The 19,601-nt window shown below is 42.6% G+C and overlaps 1 protein-coding gene across 3 annotated transcripts in view; it reads right to left on the reverse strand.

Annotated features, from left to right (window-relative positions):
- Positions 1-19,601, reverse strand: part of COQ8A (coenzyme Q8A) — an 85,292-nt gene that overhangs the window by 40,634 nt on the left and 25,057 nt on the right. For 2 of the 3 annotated variants that reach the window (XM_056568487.1, XM_056568485.1), the window contains exons 2-3: positions 2,181-2,382; positions 432-815 (exon numbers count right to left, since the gene is read on the reverse strand). In XM_056568487.1, the coding sequence (XP_056424462.1) occupies positions 432-815; positions 2,181-2,357 (561 nt within the window). In that variant the 5' untranslated portion in view covers positions 2,358-2,382. Of the gene's footprint in view, positions 1-431; positions 816-2,180; positions 2,386-19,601 lie in introns of all 3 variants that reach the window. The other variant, XM_056568486.1, reaches the window with a different exon arrangement.

The following is a 19,601-nucleotide window of genomic DNA, read 5'->3' on the forward strand; positions in this document are numbered from 1 at the left end:
TTACTATGTTTATATTTTTGTTGTATGAATAAAAACATTTTTTTTTTATTATTATTTTAAAGGGTGAAAAATAAAGAATCACAAAAAACTATTGGTAAATACTACAAGAATCCCTTCTCACATCTCACATATAGTACAATCTTATTCAACTTTAAAATTTTACTCCGCTTCAAAAAATAAATTTATTGAAAATTTTAAAAATTATGTGTATTTATATTTTTAATTTAAAAGTAAATTGCTATGTTATATTTATTAAATTTATTTAATTTTTTTGCACTGCAGCACCATTGTGCAGAAAGGACCAAAAGCACTATTCATCCTGAGCTTGCTGGTTCACGAATAAAATACCAGGGATTACACTGAAGAAGGACACGCCAAAATAAAAAAGCAGGAGGAGGTAGAGCAAAGATTTTAAGATGATATGTACGCACCATTTGTTTATGAGGTTTGTGCTCCGGGGTGTTTTTGGCCTCCCTGGCTTTATCTATGTCCTCTGCTGTAAGCCCACCGACAGAAGAATGATCCTGGTGAAATGTCCTTTTCTGACCAGCAGCTGCAAAAGGTCCCGCAGTGTCTCTAAAGTTCCCAAATAATGCCCCATTGTCTCTAGCAGGGTCCGGACGGAAGGAAAGGGTTTCTTGACCATGGCTGGTAAAACTGTTGTCTGCACCGGGAATAGTGGAGTCCAGGTTGTAGGTGTCGTCAGCGGTGCGGCCGGAGGAGGGCGAGTACTCCATGCCTGCAATCTCCGAGGCCGGACCCTCAAAACTGTCCATCCCCTCCCCAGAGAGATTCTCTTGCTGCTTTCCAAATTCCTAAGATAAAATTAAAATTATCTATATTAATTATCAATGATTGAATACAATAATCATTTACTGAAGTTTTTTCTGTTCCAGAACTGCAACTCCCAGCATGTCCTGGCAGCTACAGCTGGTATTTGTGGTTTGGCATCAGTTTTGTATTAGCCTACGTCTTTACTCTTAAGAGAGGCTATCCAGGAAAAAAAACATATACATACATATATATACATACACATATATATATATATATATATATATATATATATATATATATATATATATATCTCAACTGGCTTCAGAAAGTTAAACAGATTTGTAAATTACTTCTATTAAAAAAAAAAAAAAATCTTAATCCTTTCAGTACTTATGAGCTGTTGAAGTTGAGTTGTTTTTTTCTGTCTAAGTGCTCTCTGATGACACCTGTCTCGGGAACTGTCCAGAGTAGAAACAAATCCCCATAGCAAACCTACTCTGCTGAAACCTCTTCATGTCTCGGGAACTGCACAGAGAGCACTGTTGCCAGACAGAAAAGAACAACTCAACTTCAGGAGCTGATAATTATTGGAAGGATTAAGATTTTTTAATAGACGTAATTTACAAAGCTGTTTAACTTTCTGGAGCCGGTTGAGATTATCTATATTATATATATATATATATATATATATATATATATATATATATATATATATATATATATATATATATATATATATATATATATAAAGTTTTTTCCTGGAATACCACCTTCAGCCTCTATCCGCCATGCTTCACACTGCAGCTCTGTTTGAAAAAGGAGGAGCCTAGAAAACTCCTTTAAAAAGGGGTACACCGCTGGAAATTTTTTTTCTTTTTTCTTTTTTTTAAACAACTGGTGCCAGAAAGTTAAACAGATTTGTAAATTACTCCCATTTAAAAAAAAAATGTAACCCATCCAGTACTTTTCAGCTGTTATTTGCTCCACAGGAAGTTCTTTTCTTTTTGAATTTCCTTTCTTTCTGACCACAGTGCTCTCTGCTGACACCTCTGTCCATGTCAGGAACTTGTCCAGAGTAGGAGCAAATCCCCATAGCAAACCTCTCCTGCTATTGACAGTTCCTGACATGGACAGAGGTGTCAGCAGGGAGCACTGTGATCAGAAATGAAATTCAAAAAGAAAAGAACTTCCTGTGGAGCATACAGCAGCTAATAAGTACTGGAAGGATTAAGATTTTAAATAGAAGTAGTTTACAAATCTATTTAAATTTCTGGCATCAGTTGAGTTAAAAAAATAATAAATATATATATATATATATATATATATTTTTTTTTTTAGCAGAGTACCCCTTTAAAACATGTATGTGTTAGTATTATGTATCCACGCATGGGCTAACAACAATTTACCTGGACTTTCCCCATGGTGGTGCTGAAACGTTCTTCAGCTGCTACTTGCAAACTTCTAGCCAAGTCGACGGCGTTCTTGCCCAGCGTCGCCTGCTTCAGCTGACCCGCCTGCGCCTCCAGCACCGCCTTACTGAGCTTGGCCAGGCCTCTCATCAGCATGATAGCGTCCGCCGCCATGATGCCTGTTCACAGCGTCCTACACCTGCTAAGAAAGAGTAAGCATGAGAACAGAAAGAACACTTCCAGATGAAAGAGCAATAACTCTATAGATGTAATAGAGCACTTCGTAGTACCATGTAGGTCCATATTGCAACCTAGACAAAACCGAATATATTTAAAGGGTTAAAGGGGTACTCCGGTGGAAAACATTTTTTATTTTTTATTTATTTATTTATTTTTTTAAATCAACTGGTGCCAAAAAGTTAAACAGATTTGTAAATTACTTCTATAAAAAAAAAAAAAAAAAAAAATTAAAATTTTGTTTTTAAAAAAACTTAATCCTTCCAGTACTTATTAGCTGCTGAAAACTACAGAGGAAATTCTTTTCTTTTTGGATTTCTTTTCTGTCTGACCAAAGTTCTCACTGCTGACACCACTGTCCATTCTAGGAACTGTCCAGAGCAGCATATATGTTTGCTACGGGGATTTTCTCCTGCTCTGGACAGTTTTTGACACTGACAGAGGAGTCAGCAGAGAGCACTGTGGTCAGACAGAAAAGGAATCCAAAAAGAAAAAGAATTTCCTCTGTAGTATACAGCCACTAACAAGTACTGGAAGGATTAAGATTTTTTTTTCTAATAGAAGTAATTTACAAATCTGTTTAACTTTCTGGCACCAGTTGATTTAAAAAAAATAAAATAAAATAAAAAAATCTAATAATAATAATATTAATAATAATAATTCCCATTGGAGTACCCCTTTAACCCCTTCAGGACGGAGCCCATTTTGGCCTTAAGGACCGGAGCGTTTTTTGCACATCTGACCACTGTCACTTTAAACATTAATAACTCTGGAATGCTTTTAGTTATCATTCTGATTCCGAGATTGTTTTTTCGTGACATATTCTACTTTAACATAGTGGTAAATTTTTGTCGATACTTGCATCCTTTCTTGGTGAAAAATCCGTAAATTTGATGAAAAATTTGAAAATTTAGCATTTTTCTAACTTTGAAGCTTTCTGCTTGTAAGGAAAATGGATATTACGAATAAATTTTTTTTTGGTTCACATATACAATATGTCTACTTTATGTTTGCATCATAAAATTGATGAGTTTTTACTTTTGGAAGACACCAGAGGGCTTCAACGGTCAGCAGCAATTTTCCGATTTTTCACAAAATTTTCAAACTCAGTATTTTTCAGGGACCAGTTCAGGTTTGAAGTGGATATGAAGGGTCTTCATATTAGAAATACCCCATAAATGACCCCATTATAAAAACTACACCCCCCAAAGTATTCAAAATGACATTCAGTCAGCGTTTTAACCCTTTAGGTGTTTCACACGAATAGCAGCAAAGTGAAGGAGAAAATTCACAATCTTCATTTTTTACACTCACATGTTCTTTTAGACCCAATTTTTGAATTTTTACAAGGGATAAAAGGACAAAATTTTTACTTGTATTTGTAGCCCAATTTCTCTCGAGTAAGCACATACCTGATAAGTCTATGTAAAGTGTTCGGCGGGCGCAGTAGAGGGCTCAGAAGGGAAGGAGCGACAAGGGGATTTTGGAGAGTACGTTTTTCTGAAATGGTTTTTGGGGGGCATGTTGCATTTAGGAAGCCCTTATGGTGCCAGAACAGCAAAAAAAAAACACATGGCATACCATTTTGGAAAATAGACCCCTCGGAGAATGTAACATGGGATAAAGTGAACCTTAATACCCCACAGGTGTTTCACGACTTTTGCAAATGTAAAAAAAAAAAAAAAAAATTTTTACCTAAAATGCTTGTTTTCCCAAAAAAATTGTATTTTTAAAAAGGGTAATAGCAGAAAATACCCCTAAAAATTTGAAGCCCAATTTCTCCCGATTCAGAAAACACCCCATATGGGGGTGAAAAGTGCTCTGCTGGCGCACTACAGGTCTCGGAAGAGAAGGAGTCACATTTGGCTTTTTGAACGCAAATTTTGCTCTGGGGACATGCCGCATGGTGCCAGGACAGCAAAAAAAAAAAAAAAAGCACATGCCGCATTTAGGAAGCCCCTATGGTGCCAGGACAGCAAAAAAAAAAACACATGGCATACCATTTTGGAAACTAGACCCCTCGGGGAACGTAACAAGGGGTTAAGTGAACCTTTATACCCCACAGGTGTTCCACGACTTTTGCATATGTAAAAAATTTTATTTTTTTTACCTAAAATGCTTGTTTTCCCAAAAATTTTACATTTTTTAAAAAGGGTAAAAGCAGAAAATACCCCCCAAAATTTGTAACACAATTTCTCCCGAGTAGGGCGATACCCCATATGTGACCCTAAACTGTTGCCTTGAAATACGACAGGGCTCCAAAGTGAGAGCGCCATGCGCATTTGAGGCCTAAATTAGGGATTGCATAGGGGTGGACATTCTACGCCAGTGATTCCCAAACAGGGTGCCTCCAGCTGTTGCAAAACTCCCAGCATGCCTGGACAGTCAACGGCTGTCCGACAATACTGGGAGTTGTTTTGCAACAGCTGGAGGCTCCGTTTTGGAAACAGTGGCGTACCAGACGTTTTTCATTTTTATTGGGGAGGGAGGGGGGCTGTGTAGGGGTATGTGTATATGTAGTGTTTTTTACTTTTTATTTTATTTTTTGTGTTAGTGTAGAGTAGTGTTTTTAGGGTACAGTCGCACAGGCGGGGGTTCACAGTAGTTTCTCGGTGGCAATTTGAGCTGCAGCAGAAAGTTTGCGGCAGCTCAAATTTGCAGCCAGATACTTACTGTAATCCTCCGCCCATGTGAGTGTACCCTGTACGTTCACATTGGGGGGGGGGGACATCCAGCTGTTGCATAACTACAACTCCCAGCATGCCCGTTGGCTGTCGGTGACTGCTGAGAGTTGCAGTTTTGCAACAACTGTAGGCACACTGGTTATGTATCACTGAGTTTGTGACCTAACTCAGTGTTTCACAACCAGTGTGCCTCCAGCTGTTGCAAAACTACAACTCCCAGCATGTACGGTGCATGGTGTACGGTGACTGCTGAGAGTTGTAGTTTGCAACAGCTGGAGGCACACCGGTCGTGAAACACTGAGTTAGGTAAAAAAAAACTCTGAGTTTCACAACCAGTGTGCCTTCAGCTGTTGCAAAACTACAACTCTCAGCAGTCACCGACAGCCAACGGGCATGCTGGGAGTTGTAGTTATGCAACCAGCAGATGCACCACTACAACTCCCAGCATGCACTTTAGCTGTTTGTGCAAGCTGGGAGTTGTAGTTATACAACAGCTGAAGGTACACTTTTCCATAGAAAGAATGTGCCTCCAGCTGTTGCAAAACCATAAGTCCCAGCATGCCCATAAGGGAATGCTGGGAGTTGTGGTGGTCTGCCTCCTGCTGTTGCATAACTACAGCTCCCAGCATGCCCTTTTTGCATGCTGGGAGCTGTTGCTAAGCAACAGCAGGAGGCTGTCACTCACCTCCAACGATGCTCGCCGCACAGGTCAGTCCCTCGTCGTCTCCGCCGCCGCAGCTGCTCCTGGGGCCCCGATCCCAACAGGGGCGCCGGGGATCGGGGTCCCCAGCACCGGGGGTCGTCTTCCCGCACCCGCTCACTTCCTCCAGAAGAGGGGCGGAGCGGGTGCGGGAGTGACACCCGCAGCAGGCGCCCTGATTGGTCGGCCGGTAATCCGGCCGACGAATCAGGGCGATCGTGAGGTGGCACCAGTGCCACCTCACCCCTGCAGGCTCTGGCTGTTCGGGGCCGTCAGAGACGGCCCCGAACAGCCAGTAATTCCGGGTCACCGGAGACCCGATTGACCCGGAATCGCCGCAGATCGCTGGACTGAATTGTCCAGCGATCTGCGGCGATCGCCGACATGGGGGGGCATAATGACCCCCCTGGGCGATATGCCGGGATGCCTGCTGAACGATTTCAGCAGGCATCCGGCTCCGGTCCCCAACCGGCTAGCGGTGGGGGCCGGAATTCCCACGGGCGTATGGATATGCCCTCGGTCCTTAAGGACTCGGGATTCAGGGCGTATCCATACGCCCTATGTCCTGAAGAGGTTAAAGGGGTATTCCGGCCAAAGACATCTAATCCCCTATCCGCCACTGGGACCCCCTGCGATCTTCATGCAGCACCCGCATTCTATGCCAGGCTGCTGCTCCAGTCTTCGAAACCTGCGTTTCCGCGACTAGAGACGGGACGTCACACCACGCCCCCTCCATTCATGTCTATAGGAGGGGGCGTGACTACCGTCACGCCCCCTCCCATAGACATGAATGGAGGGGGCATGGCGTGATGTCAAGAGGGGGCGTGGAAGTCCTGGAAACACAGAGGCTACATGGCGATTGTAGAGGGTCCCAGCGGTGGGCCCCCCACGATCGGACATCTTCTCCCCTATCCTTTGGATAGGGGATAAGAGGTCTTTGGCCGAAATACCCCTTTAATTCATGTGGGTTAGCCAGGATTAGAAGAACAGACACACTGTCACTCTTGTAACCAGGTTGTGTCTAGCATTGTAGCTCAGAAGTGAATAGGGTTGTAATACCACATATAACCTGAGGATAGGTGTGGTGCTATTTCACTGCTCCTACGGGGTATCGTATATTTAAGGTATATAAGAACACTGCGCACAGATGGCGTTCACTTATTCTGCAATAATTCTTACGTAACCAGAGGTGGGGGCAGGGAACTCTAACACTCAGTTAAACGCTTTAGATAACCAGCTCTGACATCACAGGAGTTCTCCTGGCTAAAAATGACTTATCTGCCTTCTGTTGGGGGTCACACTGTGTTTTGTATCCATTTCACAGATCTTGTTAAATTTTGCTCTATACAAAAAAACAAATGTCAACTGCTCTATTGTGTACAGAGTAAAAAATAAATAAAAAAGATTGCAATGTAGAAATAATAATAACAACAACCAACAACCACAACCACCAACAACCACCAACAGCAACCAACAGCAACCACAACTATTATTTAAAAAGAAGGTTGCAGCAGCACTCCAAAAAAATGGAGGCTCTTACTGCAACCTTCTTGTATACTTTGTATTCGCCACAGCAGCGTGCATATTAGGTAGGTAGTTGTGCTGGCTATTTATTTATTTATTTTTTAAACTTAAAGTGTACCCGTCAGATAAAAAAAATAAAAATAAAAAAATTTTACTATATCACTCAGTACCTAATCCTGACCATGTACATCTAATTCTTATGTGTCTAGCACCTTTATTTATTTAATTTTTATTATACTTTTAATTTAGCTCACTAGTCTGAATTCCTCTCAAAGGGAGGGGGCGTGGCCTCACTGTGCAGGTCTCCTCCCCCTCCCTCAGTATGCTGTCTGCTCACATCTCCCCTAGCATTAGCAAAGCTACAACTCCCAGCTTGTCCTCACTGACAGTAGCGGGACACAAGATGACAGTGGGAGGAGTTTTCCTCCAGTTCTGAGCCCTGCGTTCACAGCTGTCAATCAAGGAAGTGTGTCCATGACATAGGTGATGACGCATGGACACAGCAGGACTAGTATGTGTCCAAGCAGGCAGGGGGGGGGGGGCAGTTGTTTGACTGGCTTTTTCAGTATGAAATACGGAAAAATTTCTAATGAAAGCAATTGCAAAACCGAAAAAGTTTTTGGATCTTACAAAAAGCATTAAGGCATTCAACAACATCCACTTATATCTGTTAACACTTTTTTTAAGTGTAGAAAATGTATATGTTAAGCGGAAACAAAAACATTGTGTGAAGCCAGTATAGAAAGTACAGGGGACTATATACTCAGCAGACAGCCAGTATAGAGGATACACCCAGTATAAAGAGAGAGTATACACCCAGTATACACCCAGTATAAAGAGTATACACCCAGTATACACCCAGTATAAAGAGAGAGTATACACCCAGTATAAAGAGTATACACCCAGTATAAAAAGAGTATACACCCAGTATACACCCAGTATAAAGAGTATACACCCAGTATAAAGAGTATACACCCAGTATAAAGAGTATACACACAGTATAAAGAGTATACACACAGTATAAAGAGTATACACACAGTATACACCCAGTATAAAAAAAGTATACACACAGTATACACCCAGTATAAAGAGTATACACACCGTATACACCCAGTATAAAGAGTATACACACCGTATACACCCAGTATAAAGAGTATACACACCGTATACACCCAGTATAAAGAGAGTACACACCATATACACCCAGTATAAAGAGAGTATACACACAATATACACCCAGTATAAAGAGAGAGTATATACACAGTATACACCCAGTATGAGGAGAGTATATACACAGTATACACCCAGTAGAGAGTATATACTGCTCATACACCCAGTATATAGAGATGCAGGTCTGCATCTCTATAGAACATGAAGAGGTTAATAGATGCAATGGAGAAGGGGACTGGAAAATCAAACAGGTTGTGCGCCATTTCTTACAGGGACGCGACTACTGTAGGTCAATTTCGGACACCTTTTGTTTATACATCTCAGGCTCTTTCCGTGTCCTCCTCTACAGTCTGTGAAGTGTCGCAAATAAGAAGCCAGAGGGACATTTTTAAAGACCTAGTTTTTTAGAAGCAGAATAGCCAAGGTGGAAAAACCGGTTTGACAGTCACAGCGAGGTACACCAAATATACTGTGGGAGACCAAGTAGGAGATTTATCAAAACCTGTGCTGAGAAAAAGCGGTGCAGTTGCCCATAGCAACCAGATTTTTTTTTCATTTTTAAAATGACTGAAACATGAATGAAGCGATTGGATTGGTTGCGATGACCCCCAAGAGGGTCTTTAAAAATAACCCGTCTTTGTTGCCCATAGCAACCAACCACCACTCAGCATTCACTTTACTGAAGTAAAAAATAAAAACCGAGCTCTGACTGGTTGTAAAGGGCCAGCGGCAGTTTTTGTTATAAATGTCGCTCTGTTCCTAAAGGCAGAAGATCAAAACTTGGCCCGTAGGCACACGACGTTTCCTCATTTATCAACATAGTTAATATTTAATGACAAACAAATTCAAGAAAAATCTAGAGATACTAGAAATGATGCTGCAATGCAAAAATATAAATAAAATAAGAATAATCAGTAACAAAAAAATACATAACAAAACACTTCACCAGTACAATAAAACACTATGTCCTCCTGCGAAACAATGTTAAACAAAAAAAAACACACAATACCAAAATAAAAAAAGGAAAATGATAAACACTGCAATATATTCATAATCTAATATGAAATGGCTTGAAGTAATGTCTAAAAAAAACAAAAACAATTCCTCCTGCTAAAGGCAACGCTTAATACTGCTATGTAGAATAAAAAAATATAAAAAAAGTTATGGCTGACGTCATTCTCCTGTCCTGAAGAAGTAACATTTGCACAGAATAATGCACATGGTTAATAAATCAGCACTTTTTTTTTTTTTTTTAAATAAAACTTTTTGTCAACAAAATAGATAAATTAACTTTGGTTTTAAAATGACTATCTGCAATGGGCCAGGATTCCTATTGCTACCCCCATATGCCGCATCAGAACCCTACCGCTACCCCCCCCCCCCATATGCCGCATCAGAACCCTACCGCTACCCCCCCCCATATGCCGCATCAGAACACTACCGCTACCCCCCACCCCATACGCCGCATCAGAACACTACCGCTACCCCCCACCCCATACGCCGCATCAGAACACTACCGCTACCCCCCACCCCATACGCCGCATCAGAACACTACCGCTACCCCCCACCCCATACGCCGCATCAGAACACTACCGCTACCCCCCACCCCATACGCCGCATCAGAACACTACCGCTACCCCCATACGCCGCATCAGAACACTACCGCTACCCCCATACGCCGCATCAGAACACTACCGCTACCCCCATACGCCGCATCAGAACACTACCGCTACCCCCATACGCCGCATCAGAACACTACCGCTACCCCCATACGCCGCATCAGAACACTACCGCTACCCCCATACGCCGCATCAGAACACTACCGCTACCCCCATACGCCGCATCAGAACACTACCGCTACCCCCATACGCCGCATCAGAACACTACCGCTACCCCCATACGCCGCATCAGACCACCGCTACCCCCATACGCCGCATCAGACCACCGCTACCCCCATACGCCGCAGAAGAACACCACTACCCCCATACGCCGCATCAGACCACCACTACCCCCATACGCCGCATCAGACCACCACTACCCCCATACGCCGCAGAAGAACACCACTACCCCCATACGCCGCATCAGAACACTACTACTACCCCCATACGCCGCATCAGAACACTACTACTACCCCCATACGCCACATCAGAACACTACTACTACTACTACCCCCATACGCCGCATCAGAACACTACTACTACTACTACTACCCCCATACGCCGCATCAGAACACTACTACTACTACTACTACCCCCATATGCCACATCAGAACACTACTACTACTACCCCCATATGCCACATCAGAACACTACTACTACTACTACCCCCATACGCCGCATCAGAACACTACTACTACTACTACCCCCATACGCCGCATCAGAACACTACTACTACTACTACTACCCCCATACGCCGCATCAGAACACTACTACTACTACCCCCATATGCCACATCAGAACACTACTACTACTACTACTACTACTACTACCACTACCACCCCCATACACAGCATCAGAACACTACTACTACCCCTTCCATACAGAGCATCAGAACACTACTACTACCCCCATACACAGAATCAGAACACTACTACTACCCCTTCCATACAGAGCATCAGAACACTTATTTCTGCTACCCCCATTAACAGCATCATACACTACTACTACCCCCAGCCACAGCATCACAACACTACTAACTACCCCCAACATCTAGTACAGACACGCCAAGGGGCAATATCCTTCCAATACTACAGAAGTTACACAGAATAAGACATCAGCCCAGAACTTACACAGCCAGAGCCTCTCCTCCTCCTCCGAGTTCTCCTCAGGAGGCTCCTATATATCTGGGGACTCATGTGCCTGGACGTGCAGAGTGTCAGAAGACTCACGGACCGGGCAGGTGACCAGTGACGTGGGTGAGCGGGGCGGCCCAGCTATAATAATCCACCAACCTGAGCCGCTGCATTAATCCCACAGACCGCACTTACATCACCGCACACAGCCGGAGCTGGAATCACTTCATCCCCCTTTACAGCTTCTCCCTGTGTATACATGTTGTCACCCAGCTTTCCCGGAGTCCAGATATGCCTCCATTCCTCCTGTAAAGCTGCACATCTAGACTTGCCTGCCGGGTAGGAAAAGCTTGGTGGCAGTCATACTGGCCTTCACCCAGCTTTCCTTACACACGTCCGACGTATACCACAACCGTACGTTCCAAATCGGAAAAAAAGAGCAACCCGGATCAATGACTCATATATTCTTCTTGTCCTTTAGGTTTGTATATGTATACAAATGTAAAAACTATTAAAAAAATATTTAAATAAAAAAAAAACATATATAGACCTATAATAACACCATATACCACTAATATACTTCTATGGGGGTTTGATGTTCGCACTTTTCTGTACTACACAAAAATCATTAGATGTGCAGAAATGTTCTACCCTACAAAAAAAAATAAAAAAAAAATTATAAAAAAATATCAAAATTTAATAAAAAATAAAATAAATAAATAAAAAAATCTGACATTCGTCCTACTGCAGCTTCATCCCCCTCCTTCCTCTGCTCTTCCCAGTTTCGGAGAATACGTTTTTTATTTCATGATTTTCTATACTCACACATACTACAAACAGTACTTTGAACTGTGGCAAAACTACAATTCCCAGCATGCCCGAACAGCCAACGGCTGTTCGGGCATGCTGGGAGTTATAGTTTTGCAACATCTGGAGGGCTACAGTTGGCAGACCACTGCAGGTACCCTTTAGGCAAGAGAAATAAAGACAACAGAACCAATAATCAGAGTTGAAAGATATGCAAATTAGGCTTCACTGGGCGTCACCCTCGGCCTCTAAAATCCAGCAAAGTTTGCCCCTTTACCAGTTAGCCACTCCCCTCTGTGCACTGACCATCTTCTCTACCCCCTCTGATTGGCCGCCCACTAGGCTGTACTGTAATCCCGCCTCTTACCTGTAATCTAGAGATGGAGGGTAACGCCCAGTGGGCTCCAAAGCCTAATTTGAATATTTGTTTAAAGGGGTTATCCAGGGTAAAAAAAAAATTTTATATACAAACCGGCTCCAGAAAGTTAAACAGATTTGTAAATTACTTCTATTAAAAAAAATCTTAATCCTTTCAGTACTTATGAGCTTCTGAAGTTGAGTTGTTCTTTTCTGTCTAAGTGCTCTCTGATGACACGTGTCTCGGGAACTGTCCAGAGTAGAAGCAAATCCCCATAGTAAACCTCTTCTACTCTGTGCAGTTCCCCAGACAAGCAGAGATGTCAGCAGAGAGCACTGTTGCCAGACAGAAAACAACAACAACAACTCAACTTCAGCAGCTGATAATTATTGGAAGGAGTAAGATTTTTTTTATAGAAGTAATTTACAAATCCGTTTAACTTTCTGGAGCCAGTTGATATATAAAAAAAAGTTTTTGCCTGGAATACCCCTTTAAGATATCAGAGTTTAAAGGGTTATCCAGGAAAAAACTTTTTTTTTATATATCAATTGGCTCCAGAAAGTTAAACGGATTTGTAAATTACTTCTATTAAAAAATCTTAATCCTTCCAATAGTTATTAGCTTCTGAAGTTTTCTGTCTAACTGCTCAATGATGATGTCACGTCCCGGGAGCTGTGCATGATGGGAGAATATCCCCATAGGAACTGCACAGCTCCCAAGACGTGAGTCATCAGAAAGCAGTTAGACAGAAAACAACAACTCAACTTCAGAAGCTAATAACTATTGGAAGGATTAAGATTTTTTAATAGAAGTAATTTACAAATCTGTTTAACTTTTCCGGAGCCAGATTATATATAAAAAAAAGTTTTGGCCTTGAATACCCCTTTAACACTGGATGGGTCAAGTAACTAATGAAAGGTATGTACGGATTCAGAGTCAGAAGCCCTATAAGACCTATCCTTACTATAAAAAGATTTTGACCACTTTAACCCTTAATTCTCAGGCAAAAGCCTGTATGCTGTATTCAATAAATAATATACACTGGGATATAGGGAGTCCGGTGATATACTGTGCTAAGGTCAGCAGGAAATTACAGATTTCGGAATAGTCAGGAATGCGCCTTTCCTAGTAATCTGCAGAGTTTCCAGAGTAAACCGGCCGTGATTGGGGAGATGGGAGTCACTTAAGGTAACTGTCTACAAGGGGCTGAAACAGGAGATCTCTGCATTCCAAATTCTATACATACAAAACGTCTCCAATACATTCCCCTTAAAGTGAAAGTCAAGGTTCATAAACCTTTTTTCTGCGTTTTACAATTAAAAGTGGTCAGGCTGCTCTTCTGTAGTTCTACACACCCCCCCCAGCTCTATCTATATACTGCTACCTCTATGGGATCAGATATATAGTAGTTATACACCTCCCCTCCAGCTCTCTGTATACCGCTGCTATCTCTATTGGATCAGGATATATAGTAGTTATACACCTTCCCTCCAGCTGTATACTGCTGCTCTCTCTATGGGATCAGGATATATAGTAGTTATAACCCTCTCTTCCTGCTCTCTATACTACTACTGCTGCTCTCTCTATGGGCTAAAGTTATATGGTAGTTATATACCTTCCCTCCAGCTCAAGCTGTATACTGCTGCTCTCTCTATGGGATCAGATATATAGTAGTTATACCCCTCCCCTCCAGCTCTCTGTATACTACTGCTGCTCTCTCTATGGGATCAGGATATATAGTAGTTATACACCTCCCCTCCAGCTCTATCTGTATACTGCCGCTGCTAACTCTATGGGATCAGGATATATAGTAGTTATACACCTCTCCTGCTGCTCTCTCTTTATACTGCTCCTATCTCTATGGGATCAGGTTATATAGTAGTTATACACCTCCCCTCCAGCTCTCTGTATACTGCTGCTGCTGCTGCTATCTCTATGGGATCAGGATATATAGTAGTTATGCACCTCACATACAGCATAAAACGCAGTGATTTTCCCCAATATCGTGTCAAAAATGTTGATATTTTACATCAGTTGTGCAAATGATAAAACCCATGTCCTTTAAATGACAAGTTTTCAAAATTGCTGCAAAAGCAGCCAAAATGCACGAAACGTGCCAAAAATGTGTGAAATTTTTTTTTAAACTTGTGAACACAGCCTAAAGCCTTCAAATCTCCATAAAACCTCTCAATTGTGATTATGGGTCAAATCACTTTCACCTCATGGGAATATTTCCCCAAAAAACAAAAAAAACGCACTTTGAATAAGAAAATGAATAGAAACCGCACACCGTGTGAAATTACCCCCCCACAGAGTGAAATGCCCCCCAACCCGCATTAGTCTAATCAGTTCACTTGGATGACCTCCAGCACCAGCAGTCTAATTAGATGTTCAGGTGCAGTGATCAGACTCCACCCCCTCTCTCTCTCTGCAAAGCCAGAGGATTCATGGGAAATGTAGGCAGCATTAGGAAATAATTTCAGTGAGGGAATTAAAGGGGTTATCCAGGAAAAAAACTATTTTTTTTTAGATATCAACTGGCTCCAGAAAGTTAAACAGATTTGTAAATTACATCTATTAAAAAAATCTTAATCCTTTCAGTACTTATGAGCTTCTGAAGTCGAGTTGTTCTTTTCTGTCTAAGTGCTCTCTGATGACACCTGTCTCAGGAACCGCCCAGTTTAGAAGCAAATCCCCATAGCAAACCTCTTCTACTCTGTGCAGTTCCCAAGACAAGCAGAGATGTCAGCAGAGAGCACTGTTGCCAGACAGAAAACAACAACTCAACTTCAGCAGCTGATAATTATTGAAAGGATTAAGATTTTTTAATAGAAGTAATTTACAAATTTGTTTAACTTTCTGGAGACAGTTGAGCAAGTTTTTTCCTGGAATACCCCTTTAAACACCAACATTGAGCCAATCTCATGCCTGCCACATCAGCTAAAACAGGTAAACACAAGGTATACACAAGAACCTCTTCATTATTCTCCAATAGCCTATATAGCACAATATTAGTAGCAACAGCAAGAACAAAAAAAACCTTGACGAATGGAATTGCATCGTACACTACACCACTGAACCGTATCCTTAAGGGTGCGTTCCCACAGGTCGTATACGCAGCATATTTGACGCTGCGCAAAATTTATGGCAGCAGCGGGGAAATACGCTGCCTATTCCTCGCTCTCTATACACGCAGGCCTTGTGTGTATAGTGAGCAAGGGATACGCAGCGCATTTCCCGCTGCTGCTGTAAAATTAGCGCAGCGTCAAATACGCTGCGAATACGCCCTGTGGGAACGCACCCTTAAAGGTAGGTGTCCGTGAAACAGATACAACATTAGCCTATAGGTGATGGATGCCAGAATATAGCTCAGTGTTTCCAAACCTGGGTGCCTCCAGCTGTTGCAAAACTACAACTGCCAGCATGCCCGGACAGATTAGACCAAATAATAATAATAATCACCTAAAGAGGAAATAATTTAAAAAGGTGTCCCTTCATGAAGGACATTACTTTAGGACTAATCCTTTACGGAATCTTTACAAAACAACTAGATAAAAAAAAATTCACCAAGCAAAGTCCTCGGTAACCTTCCCAAACGTGGCGCGGTTCCACCAGAGTAAATAATTGTGAGGCGGGCGCCGTGCCCTTATCCTGCCGACCTTGGTGAACGAGGCAGCAACCACTAACATGGCACCATACTACCCAGGTGACCAGCTCAATACTGAGTGTGGTATAAGAAGTGTTAAAATTAAACAAGGGGACTTTATTAGGACTGTCCCAATAGTGGGGTCGGTGCACATACCGGACATTTGCACCAGTACTTTTACTTGTGCAAACTACACCGATATGTGCGGACTATCAAAATAATAAAATTCTCTCACCAGCCCGCACACTGAGGCTTAAAGGGGAACTCCGGTGAAAACCTTTTCTCTTTTAAATCAACTGGTGGCAGAAAGTTAAACCTATTTGTAAATTACTTCTATTAAAAAATCTTAATCCTTCCTGTACTTATTAGCTGCTGAATACTACAGAGGAAATTCTTTTCTTTTTGGAATGCTCTCTGATGACATCACGAGCACCGTGCTCTCTGCTGACGTTATTATAATAATAATAACGCCTTATTTATTGTTGTCCTTAGTGGGATTTGAACCCAAGTCCCCAGCACTGCAAGGCAGCAGTGCTAACCACTGAGCCACCATGCTGCCCTTAGCATACATCTGCTATGCATGGTTGCTAAAATGGACAGAGATGTCAGCAGAGAGCCCTGTGCTCGTGATGTCATCAGTGTTCCAAAAAAGAAAGGAATTTCCTCTGTAGCATTCAGCAGTTAATAAGTATTGGAAGGATTAAGATTTTTTAATAGAAGTCATTTACAAATCTGTTTAACTTTCTGCCACCAGTTGATTTAAAAGAAAAAAAAAGGTTTTCATCGGAGTACCCCTTTAAAGATGCAGGACCTGCCAAGCTATGATGTCACCATTTCAAGCGATGATGTCACCGCTCCAGCAGTAGAACAGTGTTTTCCAACCAGGGTGCCTCCAGCTGTTGCAAAACTACAACTCCCAGCATGCCCGGACAGCCTTTGGCTGTCCGGGCATGCTGGGAGTTGTAGTTTTGGAACAGTTGGAGGCACCCTGGTTGGAAAACACTGCCGTAGAAGGTCCTGAACCACTAACAGAACAAAGGATGTAGAGGCCTCGGCCTGGGAACAGAGGGGAGGTGATGGGATTTTTTTCTTCTTTAGGTGAAGACTGAGGGGGGAAACTACTTCATAGGAGGTTTCCTACCTACCTGACCAATTACTGGTGGCTTCTACCTAAAAGGAGAGGGCTTCCTACCTACTAGGGGCTTCAACCTAACAGGGAGATTCCCTAATTACCCATCTTCTGAGGGCTTTAACATAAAAGAGGAGGATTCTCTACTTTACCTACCTTCTGGGGGCTTCAACCTAATAAGGGGGATTTCCTAACTACCTACTGGGGGCTTCAACCTAATAAGGGGGATTTCCCAACTACCTACTGGGGGCTTCAACCTAATAAGGGGGATTTCCCAACTACCTACTGGGGGCTTCAACCTAATAAGGGGCATTTCCTAACTACCTACTGGGGGCTTCAACCTAATAAGGGGCATTTCCTAGCTACCTACTGGGGGCTTCAACCTAATAAGGGGTATTTCCCAACTACCTACTGGGGGCTTCAACCTAATAAGGGGCATTTCCCAACTACCTACTGGGGGCTTCAACCTAATAAGGGGCATTTCCTAACTACCTACTGGGGGCTTCAACCTAATTAGGGGGATTTCCCAACTACTTACTGGGGGCTTCAACCTTATAAAGGGGATTTCCTAACTACCTACTGGGGGCTTCAACCTTATAAGGGGGATTTCCTAACTACCTACGGGGGGATTCTATCTAAAATGGGTAATAGTAGTAATAGTAATGACTGTGATACGGTGAGAGACGAGGGGAGAGTAATGACTAGGGAAGGGTTTGGGGGGGGGGGGGTAAGGGTTTGGGGGAACCCCTGCGAACAGACATTTTATCTCATGTCCTTTGTATAGGGAAAAATGTCAAGGGGCAGAGCACCCCTTTAAGCTCCGCACCAAGGTATTTAGGATTAGGGCTCGTTCACACTGCCGTTGTGCTCCAATATAGGAAGCTCCATCACTCAGCCCGTCGGGAGGATGAAGCAGAATGAACCCTGAACGGGTCGGAGCAAAACGTCAGTGCGAACCAAGCCTTCGTTTTCTAGGATTAGAACATCATGACACTTTCTCCCTGTAACAGCACCACACTTCCCTGCAGGTTGTATGCAGTATTGCAGCTAAACCAAAACAATTTTAATGGAGCTGCAAAGTCCTGCAGTAAATAATAAAAAAAAAAAAAAAAAAAAAAAAAAAAAAAAAAAAAAACATTGTGCCCCTTTAATCACATTAATCGGCTTTCATGGGGCAAAGTCTATCAGATTATTCAATTACAGGCTATTTAAAGAACAACATGAATAGAATAGAGAAAACCGACACAGATCACCTCGTGGTTATGCTGAGCGGGCACGATATAGGAGTAGAGTTATACTTGACTCTGATCTGTCTTTCACCCCCATATTCAGTCTCTTTCACGTTCTTGTCACCTGCATCTCAAAAACATTTCCAGAATCCGCCCGTTTCTCACTACTGAAACTGCTAAAACTCTCATTATTGCTTTGATTCCCTCCGGCCTCGACTACTGTAACTCTTTACTAATAGGCCTTCCTTTCTCCAAACTCTCTCCTCTCCAGTCCATCCTTAATGCCGCAGCCAGACTCATCTTCCTCTCCAGCCGCTACACCGACGCCTCCTCCCTGTGCCAGTCACTACACTGGTTACCAATTCAGTCCAGAATACAGTACAAAATCCTCAGTCTCCACCGACGCCTCCTCCCTGTGCCGGTCACTACACTGGTTACCAATTCAGTCCAGAATACAGTACAAAATCCTCAGTCTCCACCGACGCCTCCTCCCTGTGCCAGTCACTACACTGGTTACCAATTCAGTCCAGAATACAGTACAAAATCCTCAGTCTCACACACAAAGCTCTCCACAATGCTGCACCTCCCTACATCTCCTCTCACCTCCGTCTACCATCCTACACGTTCTCTCCGATCTGCTAATGACCTCACACTAACATCTTCTATAATCCGAACTTCTCACTCCCGTCTCCAAGACTTCACTCGTGCTGCACTGGTTCTCTGGAATGCTATCCCTCAATCCCTCAGACTCAACAACAACTTCCATAGTTTCTAATGTGGCCTAAAAACACATCTCTTCAGACAGGACTACAACAGTCTCTAATTGTCCCCAACATATCCCCACACCTCTTGTTTGAATATTGTGTAATTTATGTCTGACACTTGTCTTTGTTTGTACCCCATAATTGTAAGCGCTGCGGAATCTGTAGGCGCTATATAAATAAATAAAATAGAGGCCACTCAAGACCGATCATGGAAATGTAGTGACCATTGTGGGGCAGGTACAGGATTACACACATCCCCCAACAAAGCCTACAACTCCCATCATGCTCTGACCGCCTCTTTACTGTAAACATCAGCTTGGAACCAGAAAACCCACAAATACAACCCCCCTAATCCTTGTCCTCACGGCTCGTACACCGC

Source organism: Hyla sarda, chromosome 3 (genome assembly GCF_029499605.1).
Source record: "Hyla sarda isolate aHylSar1 chromosome 3, aHylSar1.hap1, whole genome shotgun sequence".
Taxonomy (NCBI): Eukaryota; Metazoa; Chordata; class Amphibia; order Anura; family Hylidae; genus Hyla; species Hyla sarda.